The sequence below is a fragment of the Lissotriton helveticus genome, chromosome 10 (genome assembly GCF_964261635.1).
Source record: "Lissotriton helveticus chromosome 10, aLisHel1.1, whole genome shotgun sequence".
NCBI classification, from domain to species: domain Eukaryota; kingdom Metazoa; phylum Chordata; class Amphibia; order Caudata; family Salamandridae; genus Lissotriton; species Lissotriton helveticus.
This window is the reverse complement of record NC_136071.1, coordinates 555,444,059-555,461,167: the sequence shown is the minus strand read 5'-3', so window position 1 is coordinate 555,461,167 and position 17,109 is coordinate 555,444,059. Positions and strand designations below refer to the sequence as shown.

General features: G+C 48.3%; 1 protein-coding gene across 2 annotated transcripts in view; it reads left to right on the top strand.

Annotated features, from left to right (window-relative positions):
• ERCC4 (ERCC excision repair 4, endonuclease catalytic subunit) overlaps nucleotides 1-17,109 on the top strand; it is a 338,934-nt gene that overhangs the window by 153,538 nt on the left and 168,287 nt on the right. For both annotated transcript variants that reach the window (XM_078663097.1, XM_078663096.1), the window contains exons 3-4: nucleotides 9,636-9,831; nucleotides 16,573-16,780. In XM_078663097.1, the coding sequence (XP_078519223.1) occupies nucleotides 9,636-9,831; nucleotides 16,573-16,780 (404 nt within the window). The remainder of the gene's footprint in view (nucleotides 1-9,635; nucleotides 9,832-16,572; nucleotides 16,781-17,109) is intronic.

The window sequence follows — 17,109 nt, the reverse complement described above, 5'->3', positions numbered from 1 at the left end:
AATGCACAATGTGGGCCTAGTCTGCACGCCAATAGCCGTGTAGGCCTCTCATAGGCCGCTTGGCCTTCAGAACAGCCGGGTCAGCATTTAAAAGCTGATTCCGGTCAGAAGGCAGGGGGGCTCCAATCGCCCGTCTATCCCAGCCGATGTTTTCTCCTGGGAGTGCCTAAGTGTGCGGCGGGCCCAGTCCCATTGTCGATAACAGCTTCGGCCGCAGGTCTCCTACCTTTCATGATGATGGTCTCGGAGTCAGGCACCTCTCCCAGGCTGGGCCCGCCTACCCGCCGCAGTGCTCCAGTGCCGTCAGCTGGTGAGCTCTCAGGGGCGCTGGGATTGCTTCTCACTGAAGATCTCACTCCTCACCGCTCTGTAGTACCTCAGAGGAAAGGCCCCTTACTCTGCCCAAGGCCACTGTCAGGCCCCGGGGCTGCAGACTTGAAGTCGCTGTTCTCTGGTACGCAGGCGCCAGGATCCTCCCGGAGCGCTCCACTGATGGTGTGGCCTCGGTCGCTTTGCCTCCCAGGGTCTGCCGCGCCAAAGCAGCCCGCCTATACTGGACAGTGGGGCCTCTAGGGCATGCCCCGCTCAATGGCTCCGTAGTGGTTCTCAAGATGGTGGCTGTGGTTCCGTAGTTGGCTCCGTCGCGGAGATCAACTAGGGAGCTCGATCGGGGGATGAGGCGTCCCCAAGCTGTTCACTGCCTTAAGTGTATATGGTGCCCTCGACAGGGGCACCCCGATGCCTCGATGCTGTAGATATAGCTGTAATAGGCAGCGGTGTCACGGAGACCTCTCGGAGCACGTCCTACTCCATGCGCTGTTAGGCCACGCCCCTCCGATCTTTGTGCTTTTATGCACAAGAATCCCTATGAAAAATGTGAATTATTTTATTGTAGGCATTTTCTTTTTTAATCCAAGCTTAATGCATAGGCAGATAACCTGGTTGTGTTTATGCAGTGTGTGTGTGTCGGCCAGCAAACTTTCTGGTTAGAGATTAAAGAATCGCTGTGCAGCGTGTAATTAATTGAATAGTTTTTAAACGTTGCTTGTTAAACAAAAAGCAAAACTGCAAAATGCTTTAACATTCCTTTCACCTGGGTGTTTTGTAACCTAAACTATCCGCTTTACCAGGCTGTAACAAAACCATTGGCTGGAAGACACTATGCCGCACTAAATTCTAAAATGAGACAGATAACTGGTCTTCAGAGGATCATGTTTCAGGGGCAGCGAGAAATTAGACTAGCTGCTCTTGGAAATGTGCATTAATTTCAGCAGTTAGCGCATCATACCTTTAGAGTTGGGAAATCTGTCTTCTTATACTTTTTTAGGTCTCACCTGAGACAGCAAGGCATTTAGTAAGTGGCTTTTAAAAGTGCCACCAGAGGCTTTTGCTGGCCTACAGCTTACGTTCACAAGCTCGTGCACGTGCACAGGTACCATCTGTGTTTTTATTGCTGTAATCTGGCTCCTCTGCTTGCACTAACTTCCTCCCTTTTCCCCCTCCTTCCTGGTCAGCTTCATTTGTGTCTTCTAGCTGTGAATCATGCTCCTCTGCTCGCACTCCCCCTCCCTTCTCCCCTCCCTCTTCGTCAGTTACATTCATATCTTCCATCACTGTGAATGCTCCTGCTTCCACCAGGCACATACCCCATCAGTCGTCAGTGCACTCTTTCACCAGGCACACACACCACCAGCCGTCAGTGGCGCTTCCACCAGGCACACACACCACCAGCCGTCAGTGCACGCTTCCACCAGGCACACACACACCATCAGCCGTCAGTGGCGCTTCCACCAGGCACACAAACCACCAGCCATCAGTGCACGCTTCCACCAGGCACACACACTACCAGCCGTCAGTGCACCCTTCCACCAGGCACACACACCACCAGCCATCAGTGCACGCTTCCACCAGGCACACACACCACCAGCCGTCAGTGCACGCTTCCACCAGGCACACACACCACCAGCCATCAGTGCACGCTTCCACCAGGCACACACACCACCAGCCGTCAGTGCACACTTTCACCAGGCACACACACTACAAGCCGTCACACACTACCAGCCGTCGGTGCACGCTTCCACCAGGCACACACACCACCAGCCGTCAGTGCACGCTTTCACCAGGCACACACACACACCACCAGCCGTCGGTGCACGCTTTCACCAGGCACACACACACACCACCAGCCGTCGGTGCACGCTTCCACCGGGCACACACACCACCAGCCGTCAGTGCACGCTTCCACCAGGCACACACCACCAGCCGTCAGTGCACACTTTCAACGGAGACACACTCCACTAGCCGTCAGTGCATGCTTCCACCAGGCGCACACACTACTAGCCCTCACACACTACCAGCCGTCAGTGCACGCTTTCACCAGGCACACACACACACACCACCAGCCGTCGGTGCACGCTTTCACCGGGCACACACACCACCAGCCGTCAGTGCACCCTTTCACCAGGCACACACACCAGCAGCCACCAGTGCATGCTTTCACCAGGCACACACACCACCAGCCGTCAGTGCACACTTCCACCAGGCACACACACCACCAGCCGTCAGTGCACGCTTTCACCAGGCACACACACACTACCAGCCGTCAGTGCACCCTTCCACCAGGCACACACACCACCAGCCATCAGTGCACGCTTCCACCAGGCACACACACCACCAGCCGTCAGTGCACGCTTCCACCAGGCACACACACCACCAGCCATCAGTGCACGCTTCCACCAGGCACACACACCACCAGCCGTCAGTGCACACTTTCACCAGGCACACACACTACAAGCCGTCACACACTACCAGCCGTCGGTGCACGCTTCCACCAGGCACACACCACCAGCCGTCAGTGCACGCTTTCACCAGGCACACACACACACCACCAGCCGTCGGTGCACGCTTTCACCAGGCACACACACACACCACCAACCGTCGGTGCACGCTTCCACCGGGCACACACACCACCAGCCGTCAGTGCACGCTTCCACCAGGCACACACACCACCAGCCGTCAGTGCACACTTTCAACGGAGACACACTCCACTAGCCGTCAGTGCATGCTTCCACCAGGCGCACACACTACTAGCCCTCACACACTACCAGCCGTCAGTGCACGCTTTCACCAGGCACACACACACACCACCAGCCGTCGGTGCACGCTTTCACCGGGCACACACACCACCAGCCGTCAGTGCACCCTTTCACCAGGCACACACACCAGCAGCCGCCAGTGCATGCTTTCACCAGGCACACACACCACCAGCCGTCAGTGCACACTTCCACCAGGCACACACACCACCAGCCGTCAGTGCACGCTTTCACCAGGCACACACACCACCAGCCGTCAGTGCACACTTCCACCAGGCACACACACCACCAGCCGTCAGTGCACGCTTTCACCAGGCACACACACCACCAGCCGTCAGTGCACGCTTTCACCAGGCACACACACCACCAGCCGTCAGTGCACACTTTCACCAGGCACACACACCACCAGCCGTCAGTGCAGCAGGCAGGCTCTTCTCAGAGTTTCTTGGTAAATATGTGTTCGATGCATGGGAGGGAGTGGGTCGAGTTTCCTTAAACCATGCTGAGTATGCAGGTGCAGATTCGCTTTCAAGAGATCAAGAAATGTCAAGGACATTCTGATCAAGACCAGACCAAAATCAATCAAGAAACCCACCCAATCTACCCTCTGGCACCTACCACCGGTGACAGGGCATTATCCCTGTGGGTCCTGCAGTGTATGTCCCTACACGTCCGTGCACAAGACTGTACAGTTGACAGAGTCATTTAAATGGGAGCTAAGGGGTCATACGAATTGCAATACCTCACACTGCGTATACCTGCTGAAATGCCCTTGTGGCCTACAATACGTGGGCATGACCACACGCCCCATCAAGACACGTATTACAGAACACCGCAGCAGCTTCCGCTGTAAGAAGGACACTACCAAGATGTGTAGACACTTCATCGAGCTCAAACACAACGCAGACTCCCTCAAATGGTTAGTCCTAGAAGCAAGTCCCAACTGCTCCAAACAGAGCCTATTTTTGAAAGAACAACGATGGGTACACCGTCTGGCAACAGACAGGGAGGGATTAAATGAGGACATCCCTTGGAGCTCTTTATAAAGCTAGTACCAACATTACGTGCTCCTGAGAACCATATTCGACCACCATTCCCATTGGGTGGCGCCAGGATAAACGAGATCAATACTGATAGTGAGCTTATATTGTTTAACACTTCGATATATTCTAGCCATCTAGTGAATACTGGGTAAACAACGGAATAAACGGGAGAAATATACTGAAACCCCTACCCCGTGAGCCTCCTTATTTATATATATGGATATATATATATTAAAACCCAAACGCTAATGAGCAACATGAATATTTGCCAACAGACACTATTAAGCACACGTTCTTATGAAATAACTATTGCCGATTATAGCCCTATAACACACGAATGTCCATTAGAAGGCTAATATAAGTGTAATCACTACACAGTTATCGCCTTCGACTAGCCACTCCAAAATGGCCGCCTAATTTACCGAACTTCCCATGTGATTCTCAAATCACTCCCACACCGCTAGCTTCCTCCAGGAGCATGGAGACGCCCCAAACACGTCCCAAACACACCACTCTTAACCGAGTGAAACGGGACAGCTTACACCAGCCCGTGCTCGGCGGAAGGAGGGGTAGGACTAAGGCTGTCTACACGGAGAGCGGTGGGTAAGTGGCGCGTTTGGTGCAACAGGAGCTGGAAATAGTTAACCAGCGTTTGCCGGGGTTTGTTAAGTCCTTCATAGCTAGCATGGGTTCACGCTACACCCGCACTTGGAGGGACATCCCATGGAGACTACCATTCTTGAGTGGGAAGGTCCCTGTTTTCCTAGTCCCACCGGCAAGAATACCAGAGCCAACATGGGTTCGCGCTGCACGCGCACTTGGAGGGATATCCCATTGAGACTACCAACCACAAGAGGGAGGATCCCTGTTTTTTCTAATCCCACTGGCGAGAATACCATATCGGGCCCCAAGCACACTCCCCAGCAGGTCACATCAGGCCACTGCCCGTGTATGTTCGGGACCATGGGGTGCATTCACCCACTTAGGATATGAAGGGCCCCTGCATATTATACTTACTGGCAATACATTCCAGGACATAATCAAGGAACATTAACACATATGGCTGGTCCTCTATTGATACTGCACGCTACAAACACTGTTTCTAAACTCCTTATTACCCAGCCTACAATTCCAGAGGCACCTCTTTTGATGTACCACCCGCCGAGTATTGATGGGGTAAATAATTACTGTCCTTTAGGTGAGTTGTGAATACCTTTTCTCTTTATAATGAACTGAATGCTGCTGTATTATTGTTTTTAATCACCTTATTCACTCGCATGCAGCTCCACATGCAACTGCTGCACTTTGAACTCACACTGCACCACAAGCATGACACATGGTTCAATGTGAATACAGTATCATGCTTAATGTGCAATTATACCACAGAGCACGTCACGATGTATGCACCTGGTCACTATCATTATGTCGCTTATAATTAGCTTTTTTGCTCCCCACTTTAGGCAAGGAACAACATAATTGAGGTAAAATTCTTCCCAATTATTGATAATAAGCAATATTATTTGACATAAATACTTTTTCCTTTGTAGACTGAACCATTTAGGTCCTGACGAATCGCAGTCACTGTTACACAGCGAGAAACATGTCGACCATTTTTATACCTCCCAGTCTAGTCTAGAATAAGGAAACATTACTTTCCAGTCAAGTCTAGTCTAGCTTCACCTTTTTAATTGTAACGAGGAACCACCCGAATAAAGTAGTCTCAGGTACCCTGCGCTACATTTTAATTCACACCCAGTTCTGCAAACCCCAAGGCCCCATACCCACACTTCACCCATAGGCAGTTGGATTCAAAAGATCTCCGCCAAAGAGCCCCTCTTTGAGGTGAGCCCGTTGGGAATTGCACCGCCTACCCGACGAGGAGCAACGCCTATGATGAAGCATGACACCTGCAAGGGTGTGTGAGGCAAACATATCCAACACAATGGATACCCAGTGGGAGGCTAACACCGTTTAACCACCACTTCTCCCTTTGACCAGTACATCACACTTCCCGTTCTTTCCTGAGGAACAGCCTTGTCAACCCTTTTTGAACAAATATGCAGGTGCAATGCATGAACTCCTGTGTGAGTGAGTCATGCTGCCTGGGGCTCACTCACTCCACACTTTTAAATTGCGCCTGCACCAGGCTTTTTCTCATTTGCAAAGTTCGGTGCATGCCCACAGCTAGGCAGCCTCCACAGCCCCGGGAATGACTGCTTCCTACAACCAGAATGGAGACAACATTCATAACAACGAAAACATTTGTTGCAAAGAACTGTTAACAAAAACCATGTACAGCTATTGTAGATCTGGCAACTTAAACAAAATGGCAACAAAAAACAAACAAGCATTGGCATAGCCAATAGGTCTCGCTTTTTCGACCCTATAAGTATTTAGTTATGCAGCAGAATATCCTTGGTGCAACAACATCAACTGTTGCATGGCTAAACACTTATAAGGTCCCAAAAGTGAGACCTATTGGCTGTGACAAAGCTTGTTTTAATTGAAATTATGCATGTTTAATACAAACACCAAACGGAGCACATTTGCTAAACTATGTTTTTGAGTCAATCATATTATACAGCAATATCGATCTACCCTTATTAGTTTGCTGGTTATATCCCAGCTGATCTTTTGAGTTGTTCCTAATCACCATTTAAAAATCATTGCTAAGCAATTTTATCATGTAGTCATATTCTAAGCAAAAGGAAACCAATGGAAAACAAAAAATGGAAAAAGAAACAGTAGTTATTGCAGTACAGTTAAGTATATTGCAAGTAGCTGAAATAGGAGGTGATACAGTAGATTTGAAGTTGAAGCCTAACTCTCTCAGTGAGATTTTGGATTAAATAGAACTTCAGTGAGAGCACTATCTTAATTTAGTCTTGAGTTCTTGTCATCGCACAGGACAGTCAAGTGATTATCCCAACCGTGTGTGTTTATGTGTATATTTTGTGTGTCTGTGTCTGTGTCTGTGTGTGTGTCTCTGTGTCTGTGTCTGTGTCTGTGTCAGTGTGTCTCTGTGTCTGTGTGTGTCTGTGTGTGTCTGTGTGTCTGATCCAGTCCACCATGTAAGCACTGATCACTCAGGGGCGGGTGCCGGGCAGGGATCGTGGCGGTGAGCCAATGGATTCATAGTAAGCTCAGAACTTCAAAAAATGAAGAGACCGCACTCGTGTGAGAGGAGAAAGACTCGATTTATTCAATGAGTCACAAAACAAACGGGACACCTTTGGCTTGCGCCTTTTTTGACTGTCAGTGTCTTTACAGCATTACCGTGTGTAATAATTAAAAGTCCTTGAGTCAGGTATATATAAAATGCTGGATTTAATGAAGCTTAGTTCCAAGTTAAGTTGCAGGTAATAAAGTAGAATGTAACAAAACCCCACCAGGAGCAGCCTCCCTGCCGCTCAGCCTGCCTGCCATCAACTGCTACTCCACACACAAGCCAGGCACCAAAGATTCCATGATGTTATCAAGCATTCCAAGACTCACACCAGCTGAGCAGCAGTGAAGACACACAAGCCAACTATAACAATGTGCTTATATTTACAACAGTAATTGGGATGTCCTGGTACGTCTTAGTACAACAACATAGTAAACAGACTTGCATTTAGAAAGCAGACCAGTGCTGTGTAAAACGAGGCGCCATCTTTGAGCATCATGATATTCTTACTGCTCATGCAAATGCATACAAGCCATGACATTTTACACAACTGTTGGAGATGTGGAAATGGCAATACACCTAGGATAATTTAAACTGGGATGGCCCACTGGCTGAGAAGTCCTCTTCATTTTTAGAAAAATATTTTATTTTATTTTTTGTGGTACCTATGAATTGCGATTTGGAAAAATGGATCTCTATAAAAAGAAAATTATGGATTATGAAAATTCAGAATGAACAGATGTCCTGTTCAGTACCAAGATGGATACATGGTTTTAATCCTCTAGGAAAGGTACATACGCTCATACAGAGCTTTATAGAGCAATGAATTGTGTAAATCTGAAAATATTATCAACTGTTAATATGAATGATAGCTCATCCAGATCATGAACAAGTGCTATTAACACCAAGAATTCAAAAATCAAACTATTTTCTTTGGAGAATTTGTTATAAAGGAATTCCTCTTATGTGTTCAGACCTAGAGGCACCTTTGTTTGCAAATCAACAATTTACCTCAATTCCAGTCTACGCAGTCTCATTACTCTATCTCCGCCTCTCTCATTAGGCAGACATGATCTAAGCAGAAAAGCTGTAATAGGTTTCTATCGCTCCGATTATGTAGAGCAAACTGTCTTGCGACTGGGTAGGTTTGGTCATTGTTTTCTATTGCCCGTGAATGCTCCAGAATCCTATGCTTCGTTTGGTGGATAGTGCTGCCTATATACATAAGTTTGCACGGGCATATAAGACCGTAAATACAGTAAGATGAATTGCATGTTAAGAACTTTGTTATTGGTCGTGGTATGTTGCATCCAGGTACATTATATGTCAATGTTTTATGGCTGTTTTGACATGCCTTACACTTAGTGCATGGAAAAAATCCTGTCAAATCACTAATTCGTGGAATGAGTGATTTGACAAGATTTATCATGGAATTAGTGATTTGACAGGATTTATCGTGGAATGAGTGATTTGACAGAGATATTTAAATTTACACACACTCCTACACATACATGCATTACCTACTGGCGGTTGCCAGTAGGTAGTTAAGGTCTTACGATGTTTCCATAGGAAAAGTGTTTTGTGACTTTCCTGTATCTTTGACGTTGTTTCACGGACTTTTTCCAGCAAACTGTGCCAGTGACTCTAGTTGTGCTTGGAGAGTTTCAGGGTGATCCCAAAGGATGTCTAAACACTTTTTTTTTAAAACCTATTTTGAGTATGCGAGGGATGGGTTTTTAGCAGCAGGTGTGGTTTCAGGATGAAGTAATAAAGAGTGCCTGAATCAGTATGGCGGTCCTATTTGTCATAAAAGGAAGAGGAGAAAGAGAGAGAGGAGAGAGAGAGAGAGGAAAGCGAGAGGAGAGAGAGCGAGGAAAGCCAGAGGAGAGAGACAGAGAGAGAATATATATATATATATATATTTATATTTATATTTATATATTCGTAATTGATAGATAAAATAGTGTCTTAAGATGTGATGTGGAAATGTTTATTTTACTTACTGGGTAAAAACATGTTTTCTCAGACTGGTCTCCTGATGACCCAGAAGAGGTAGTAATGATGCAAATAAGGTGAACTATGTGTACTCATGTTTCTCATTGATTTTTCTTGTATCGAAAATATTTCAAAGAGGTGGGATCTGGACCGACTTTCTACAAAAACGGCAGAAATGTGTACTAAAAGCATGAGCTTATAGTTGCCATTTAGAAAATGTTGAGATCTTAAGTTGCACTTACGTACGTTCTCTAAAAATAAACTTGCATAATGACTACCATAAATATGTTCAAGGAATCTTTCCATCTGTTAAAGACTGTGATTTTCTCCCATTTGCAGGCATTCTTGTATACAGTGCACATAAAATCATCGAGTCCTGCCAAGAGTCCTTTATTCTACGCCTCTATCGACAGAAGAACAAGCAGGGCTTCATTAAAGCCTTCACGGACCATGCAGTTGCTTTCAGTGCTGGGTTCTGTCAAGTGGAGCGAGTGATGAGAAATCTTTTTGTCAGGAAACTGTATTTGTGGCCTAGGTAAGGTAACTCTGCCTTTAAAAAAATAATTGGTTGTCTACCCTGAATTAATGCTTGAATTAAAACAAATCCACTGTATTACTCTGGGGTTTTTCGATTGGATTAGTTGATGGCTAGCTAGTTACTTCGTTCAGTTGCAGTGTATTTTCCTGTCCACTGTCTCACTTAGTGCTGATACTGTACCAAAAGGTTATTATGCATAGAAGTGTGTTTTTATTGGTCACTCTACTTCCTAGTCATTTGGTTGATAAAACTGATATTTGACTATTTTTCTGCACTTCGGCAGTGGCTCTGCACATTCTCTGTCTATACTCAGTCAACAGCCTGAGTCCACCTCTGCACATCCTCAACCAATCTAAAACAACACCTGGACATGCTCAAACATCCAGAATTGTGTTTCGTAGTCACACTTTTCATGCTCACAAACCCAAATTGCACATTCTTAGAGCATATTTACTATAATGCTCTGCATTCAATTTGCAACCCTTCAAAATGGGTAACAGGGAAAGTAGGGGGTATACTCAGCACTCCCCTAATACTGGAATGGCCAAGAAGCCTCTGAATTGTGGGATGATCAACTGCAGATCCCTAGTTAAGCACTATCTGGAAGTCGGCCATATGATCGAAGACCTGGACTTGGATGCCCTCTTTCTAACGGAGACTTGGACTAGCCCTGACTCCTCCGTGGAGATGGGGTTTGCATGTCCGGAAGGGTATAAGGTTTTTCATAAACCTAGGCCGGTGGGGCGGGGGGGAGGGGTAGGGGTGATTTTTAAGGAGGACTGGAACTTTGCGCCGTTTGAAATAGATTAAATCAAAGGAATAGAAATCCTGGGCTTCTCGGTGCAGGAGGCCAAAGGCAGACTGCTTACCGGATTGATCTGTTATAGACTTCCAGGGCAGGATACACATTTCTCTGCTCTCCTAGATACCATCACCAATCTGAGCCTAACCCACTCTAGATTGGTCATAATGGGTGACTTTAATCTAAGGGATAATGGCAGCCTGGGCAGCCACCTGAGAGATCTGAGAAGTGTTTGTCAGAACCTTAACCTACACCAATTGGTTCTGCAACCCACACATCAGGGGGGGCACGTGTTGGATCTCCTGTTTGCTATGAACACCGAGACAGAGGTGACAGCCCTCAAGCCCTCAAGCACGCCACCCGCAAACACCATCAGCTGATCCGCGCCACCAAGAAGTCGGCACTCAAAGAACGACTGGACAACAACGACCACGACAGCAAGGAACTTTTCAGCATCGTCAAAGAGTTCTCCAACCCCAGCGCCGGAAACAACGACATCACCCCCTCGCAAGACCTCTGCAACTCACTCGCCGCGTTCTTCCACCGCAAGATCGCCGACATACACAACAGCTTCAACGCACAGACAACGCACCCTATCACCGAACCAACGCCCGCCACCACCACCCTCTGCAACTGGACCCCGATCAGCACCGAAGACACCACCCGCACGATGAACTCCATCCACTCCGGATCACCAACCGACCCCTGCCCACACCACGTCTTCAACAAAGCCGACGCCATCATCGCACCCCATCTCCGGAACATCATCAACTCCTCCTTCCACACCGCCACCTTCCCGGAAAGCTGGAAGCACGCCGAGCTGACCGCCCTCCTGAAGAAACCAACGGCGGACCCCACCGACCTCAAGAACTACCGTCCCATCTCGCTCCTTCCCTTTCCGGCCAAAGTCATCGAGAAGACCGTCAACAGACAGCTTGCCGCCTTCCTCGAGACAAACGGATCCCTCGACCCCTCGCAGTCCGGGTTCCGGGCCAACCACAGCACCGAGACCGCCCTAATCGCAGCCACCGACGACATCAGAACCCTGATCGACAACGGGGAAACAGCGGCCCTCATCCTCTTGGACCTCTCTGCGGCGTTCGACACCGTCTGCCACCACACCCTAGTGAAGCGCCTCAGCAACATCAGGATCCGAGAGAAAGCACTGGAGTGGATCATCTCGTTCCTCGCCGGAAGAACCCAGAGAGTCCGCCTCCCCCCGTTCAGATCCGAGGCCACCGAAGTCATCTGTGGCGTACCACAAGGATCTTCCCTCAGCCCAACCGTCCTCAACGTCTACATGAGCCCCCTCGCAGCCATCGCACGCCAACACAACCTCAACATCATCTCCTACGCCGACGACACCCAGCTAATCCTCTCCCTCACCAACGACCCCACCACCGCCAGAGCCAACCTACACGAAGGGATGAAAGACGTCGCCGACTGGATGAGGAACAGCCGCCTCAAACTGAACTCAGACAAAAGGGAAGTCCTCATCCTGGGATCATCACCCTCCGCCTGAGACGACTCCTGGTGGCCCCCGGCCCTGGACACCGCTCCCAAGCCAACAGACCACGCACGCAACCTGGGCTTCATCTTGGACTCCTCCCTGTCGATGACCAGACAAGTCAACGCCGTCTCATCTTCATGCTTCAACACCCTGCGCATGCTCCGCAAGATCTTCAGATGGATCCCCACTGAAACCAGGAAGACCGTCACCCAGGTACTCGTCACCAGCTGCCTGGACTACGGGAACACCCTCTACGCCGGAACCACAGCCAAACTTCAAAAAAGACTCCAGCGCATCCAGAACGCCTCCGCACGACCCATCCTGGACATCCTACGACACAGCCACATCACCGGACACCTGAGAGACCTGCACTGGCTCCCCGTCAGCAAGAGGATCACGTTCAGACTCCTCACCCACGCACACAAGGCTCTCCACGACCTGGGCCCCAAGTACCTCAACGACCGCATGACCTTCTACACACCCACCCGCCAGCTACGATCGACCAGCCACGCCCTTGCCACCATACCACGCATCCGCAAAGCCACCGCCGGAGGAAGATCCTTCTCCTACCTGGCAGCCAAGACCTGGAACACCCTCCCCACCCACCTTCGGCGAACCCAGGACCATCTCTCCTTCAGAAGGCAGCTCAAGACCTGGCTGTTCGAGCAGTAGCGGTCCCCCTCCCCCAGCGCCTTGAGACCCTCCCGGGTGAGTAGCGCGCTTTATAAATGCCGTGATTGACAGAGATACTGCCACAAATCTGGACTGACCACTACCTGATCCACTTTAAGATCAAGATCCCCAACTCTAAGAGCAATGATAGCTGCCCAGTAGCATACAGACGGGGAAGAGAGTGGGCTAAACTGGATAAGAACAATTTACAGCCTTTTACTAATGTAAATCTCTTCTCCCCCTCCACTACCGTGGAGGAGAACTACGAAACTCTCTGTAATCATATAGCCAATACCCTGGACCCCATAATTCCGGTAAAGAGCCTTAAAAACAGAAAAAAAGCCTCAGCTCCTTGGTACAATGAGGAACTAAAATCATTACGCTTGTTGTGCAAGAAAGCTGAGAGGAAATGGAGAAAGACATACTCGGTACCAGACAAGACAGCTCTGAAGTCGGTACTGACTCTGTATAAAAAGGCAATTGCTCTGTCTAAATCAAACTACTATGCCAATTCCATTTTACAAGCCTCTAACAGTACAAAAGCTCTGTTTCAAATTGTTAAGGAACTTTCATGTCCAACTAGCACGAGCAAGAAGGTAGCTGCCTCGCAAGAACTGTGCGAGGAGATTGCTGCTCACTTTAAAGATAAAATCGTGAAAATAGCGGGTGATCTAAACCCCAGTAACAGCAGTGATCAGGACAATTCGACCCGGAGGCCAGAGGAAGCGGCTCGGGCAAATACGCTCTTGGATAAATTTCCTGCTCTAACGGCCGACTTGTTTAAAACATTGGCCAATAGTGTGTCCTCTGGCTCCCCACTCGACCCCCTTCCATACAAAATCTGGAAAACTGTAGGCCAGGAAACGTTTCCCTGGTTACAACAGATTTGCAGTCAATCACTGGAAACGGGAACTGTTTCTGAGGCATGGAAGTTGGCAGTAGTAACACCTCTGTTAAAAAAACCTTCATTGGACCCCAAGATACCAGCTAACTTTAGACCCATCTCCCTCCTGCCTTATCCTGTTAAAATTCTGGAAAAAGTAGTTAGCAAAAGCCTTTCTTGCTACTTGGAGGACAACCATCTACTGGACAGGGACCAATTTGGGTTCCGCCCAGGTCACAGTACAGAGACCGCCCTGGCGACCGTATTGGATAATCTGCGAATGCGAGCTGACAACGGGAGTGACACCATCTTAGTGCTACTCGATATGTCAGCCGCATTCGATACGGTGAGTCATGCAATACTGGTGGAAAGGCTGGAGAGCATAGGGGTGTCGGGGCAGGCCCTAAAATGGTTAGTGTCCTATCTATCCGGAAGACAACAGATGGTGACTCTGGCACCTTTCACTTCCAGCAAGTCTCCGGTGCAATACGGGGTACCGCAGGGCTCTGCGATCAGCCCTGTTCTGTTTAACATCTACCTCCAGCCTCTGTTCCCCATAATTAAATCCTTTGGCATTGACCTGATCAACTACGCTGATGACACCCAGCTGGTGTTTTCCCTTGAAGGGAAACAGGCAATATCGATGGATTTATTCCAGGACTGCATGCGGCAGACGGCTGGATGGCTTAGGGATAACTCCCTACAATTTAATGGAGGGAAGACAGAGGTGGTCTACTGCCCCTCGGCCAGAATGTCCCAACAGCTACCTCGGCAGTTTAGGCTTACACCGGAGGAGGAACCTTTGACCCCAGCCAAAACGGTGCACAACCTGGGAGTTTTGTTGGATAGCAACCTTCAAATGGAATCGCAGGCCAACAAAATTGTGGGGGTATACCTTTCCTTGATGCGTATGCTGCGCCAGATCCTTCCACTACTCCCTAAAGATACGCGCGCCCTTGTAGTGAGGAATATAGTGCTGAGCAGACTGGACTACTGCAACTCCCTGTATTTGGGAGCACCGCAATACATCTTTCAGGGGTTGCAGAGAGTCCAGTCCATGGCGGCAAAGATGGTGCTGAACAGAAAACGTAGGTCTTCTAACATGATGGCGCTAAGAGACCTTCACTGGCTGCCCATCAAGGAAAGGGTACACTTCAAATCTCTTTGTATTGTATTCAGAGCGGCGCATAACCAAGGCCCTATCCCTCTACAAGAGAAATTTAGCTGGTACATCCCAAAAAGGCAACTCTGATCCTCTAGCACTGGCCTACTGGTGACTACCAGATTTAGGCGCTCCAGGATGGGGGGGAGGGCCTTCAGTGCGGCAGCCGCCCAACTGTGGAATGGGTTGCCATAGCACATTAGACAAGCTAATTCTCTGATTGAGTTTAGGAAGGGCTTGAAAACTTGGCTTTTCCCCAAGTCGGACCTTTAGACTGCCCCTACTGCTGCTTTGGTCTTCGTGCAGGTCTATCTTTCAAGTCTGAGCGCCAGGATACCCGTAGGGTGACAGCATGCACTATATAAAAGCTAAATACAATAAAAATACAATACAATACAATACAAAATGTCATTCATTGTGCTTTCCTCAGTCAGCATTGTCCTGCTGTGGTCACCAGGCACACCCTCACTTTCCTGTTCAAGGCATCGTCTGCCATTCCAATATGTGAATAAGAAAGGGTGAGTAAAGAGGAAGGCCTGAGTAGGTAGGGAAACTAAAAGCACACCTCTGATCTTTTGGAGAAGGAAACCCTCACACACTGAAACCATTGAACTTTTTACATTGTTGCATTAGCGTTGCAGGCAGATGGAGGGCCTGCTTGAAAGTTTATAAATCTATGTACATAGAAATGATCACGGGGGGAAACTGCAGAGATTGGTACTTAGAACACTGCCAAAGAAGCAGTCTATGGAATCTGAGCTTAGAGTTTTGACTTCCACAGAGATTTCCAATTTTTGCAGAGAAACTTCAAGGAGCTTGGACTGAGGTTAAGGATCATGGAGCACCAGGACTACTATAAATATCGATTCTTGTATACATATGTGTATGAATGTGTGTCTGACAATGAATTGTCCCTACCCTCCCTCCTTTCCTTCTCACCCTTCCTTTCTACCTTGGGCCAGTGAACAATCCACAGGCATCGCCAAGAATTGAGAAATGAGTGGAAATGTGGTATTGTGTGCCATCAGAAAGAACATGGTCATGACCGTGCACAAATCAGGCGACCTTTGTATGTTCATATTTAGATGTGTGTATGTATTTGGTGGAGAAGTGTGACTCAATGGTTAGAGCAGCAGACCCGCATGCAGAGGTCTGGCCCGGACCAGGGTTTAATTCCCGCCTCGGCGGGTCTTGGGCTCAATTTCCCCAGACCTGACAATTCTCGCCTCGGTGCCTATTCTAAGCATGGGTCCCACTCTGCAACTCTGGGCAATAGTTTGCTTAATCTCCACAACGGCCCCAACAGCGCTAGGATGCCTGGCTTCACCTTGGGGGTGCCCAGGAGTGGGCAGTTCACAGGGAAAGGCCAGGAAGGGTTCCACAGCGGTATGTGTACAGCGCCTTAGCATGGGTCCCACTCTGCAACTCTGGGCAATAGTTTGCTTAATCTCCACAACGGCCCCAACAGCGCTAGGATGCCTGGCTTCACCTTGGGGGTGCCCAGGAGTGGGCAGTTCACAGGGAAAGGCCAGGAAGGGTTCCACAGCGGTATGTGTACAGCGCCTTGAGACCTCTTTGGGGGTGATACGTGCGCTATATAAGCACTACATTTTATTTATTTTATTTTAGATTGATAATTTGTAAAGTTTAATTCTGCATATTGTCTGTATATACATCGAAAATAAATGTTTTTTCCTTTCTATGTCTAGGTTTCATGCTGCAATAAACTCGTCTTTAGAGAAACATAAGCCTGAAGTAGTAGAGCTGCACATTTCCATGACTCCTTCCATGCTTGCCATCCAGTCCTCGATACTGGACATAATGAATGCATGTCTTAAAGAACTTAAGCGCTACAATCCAGCACTTGAAGTGGAAGATCTGTCTTTGGAGAATGCAATTGGAAGGTCATTTGACAAGGTATGCTTTCGTCACTCGTGTAATTGTCCAACTAAAAAAATGCAAACGAGTAAACATTAACTTTATGCCATAATCCTATAGCTGCTGCACCTAATTTATGTGTTTTTTTTTTCTTTGTAACCCAATAGAAATTCTGGTTATAAAAAGGAGACCGATCGGAAAATGTAGATAGGCAATGTGGACTTTAGAATGGCTTGACATTTTAGGAAGTTTAAATCCTGTTCTCGTTTAAACCACATTGGCTTGCTTGCTTACAGCAACGTGCACCGTCTTTTTTTGACTTTTTTCTGACATGGGAGTGGACACTGCTGAGGCAACCCTTCACAATC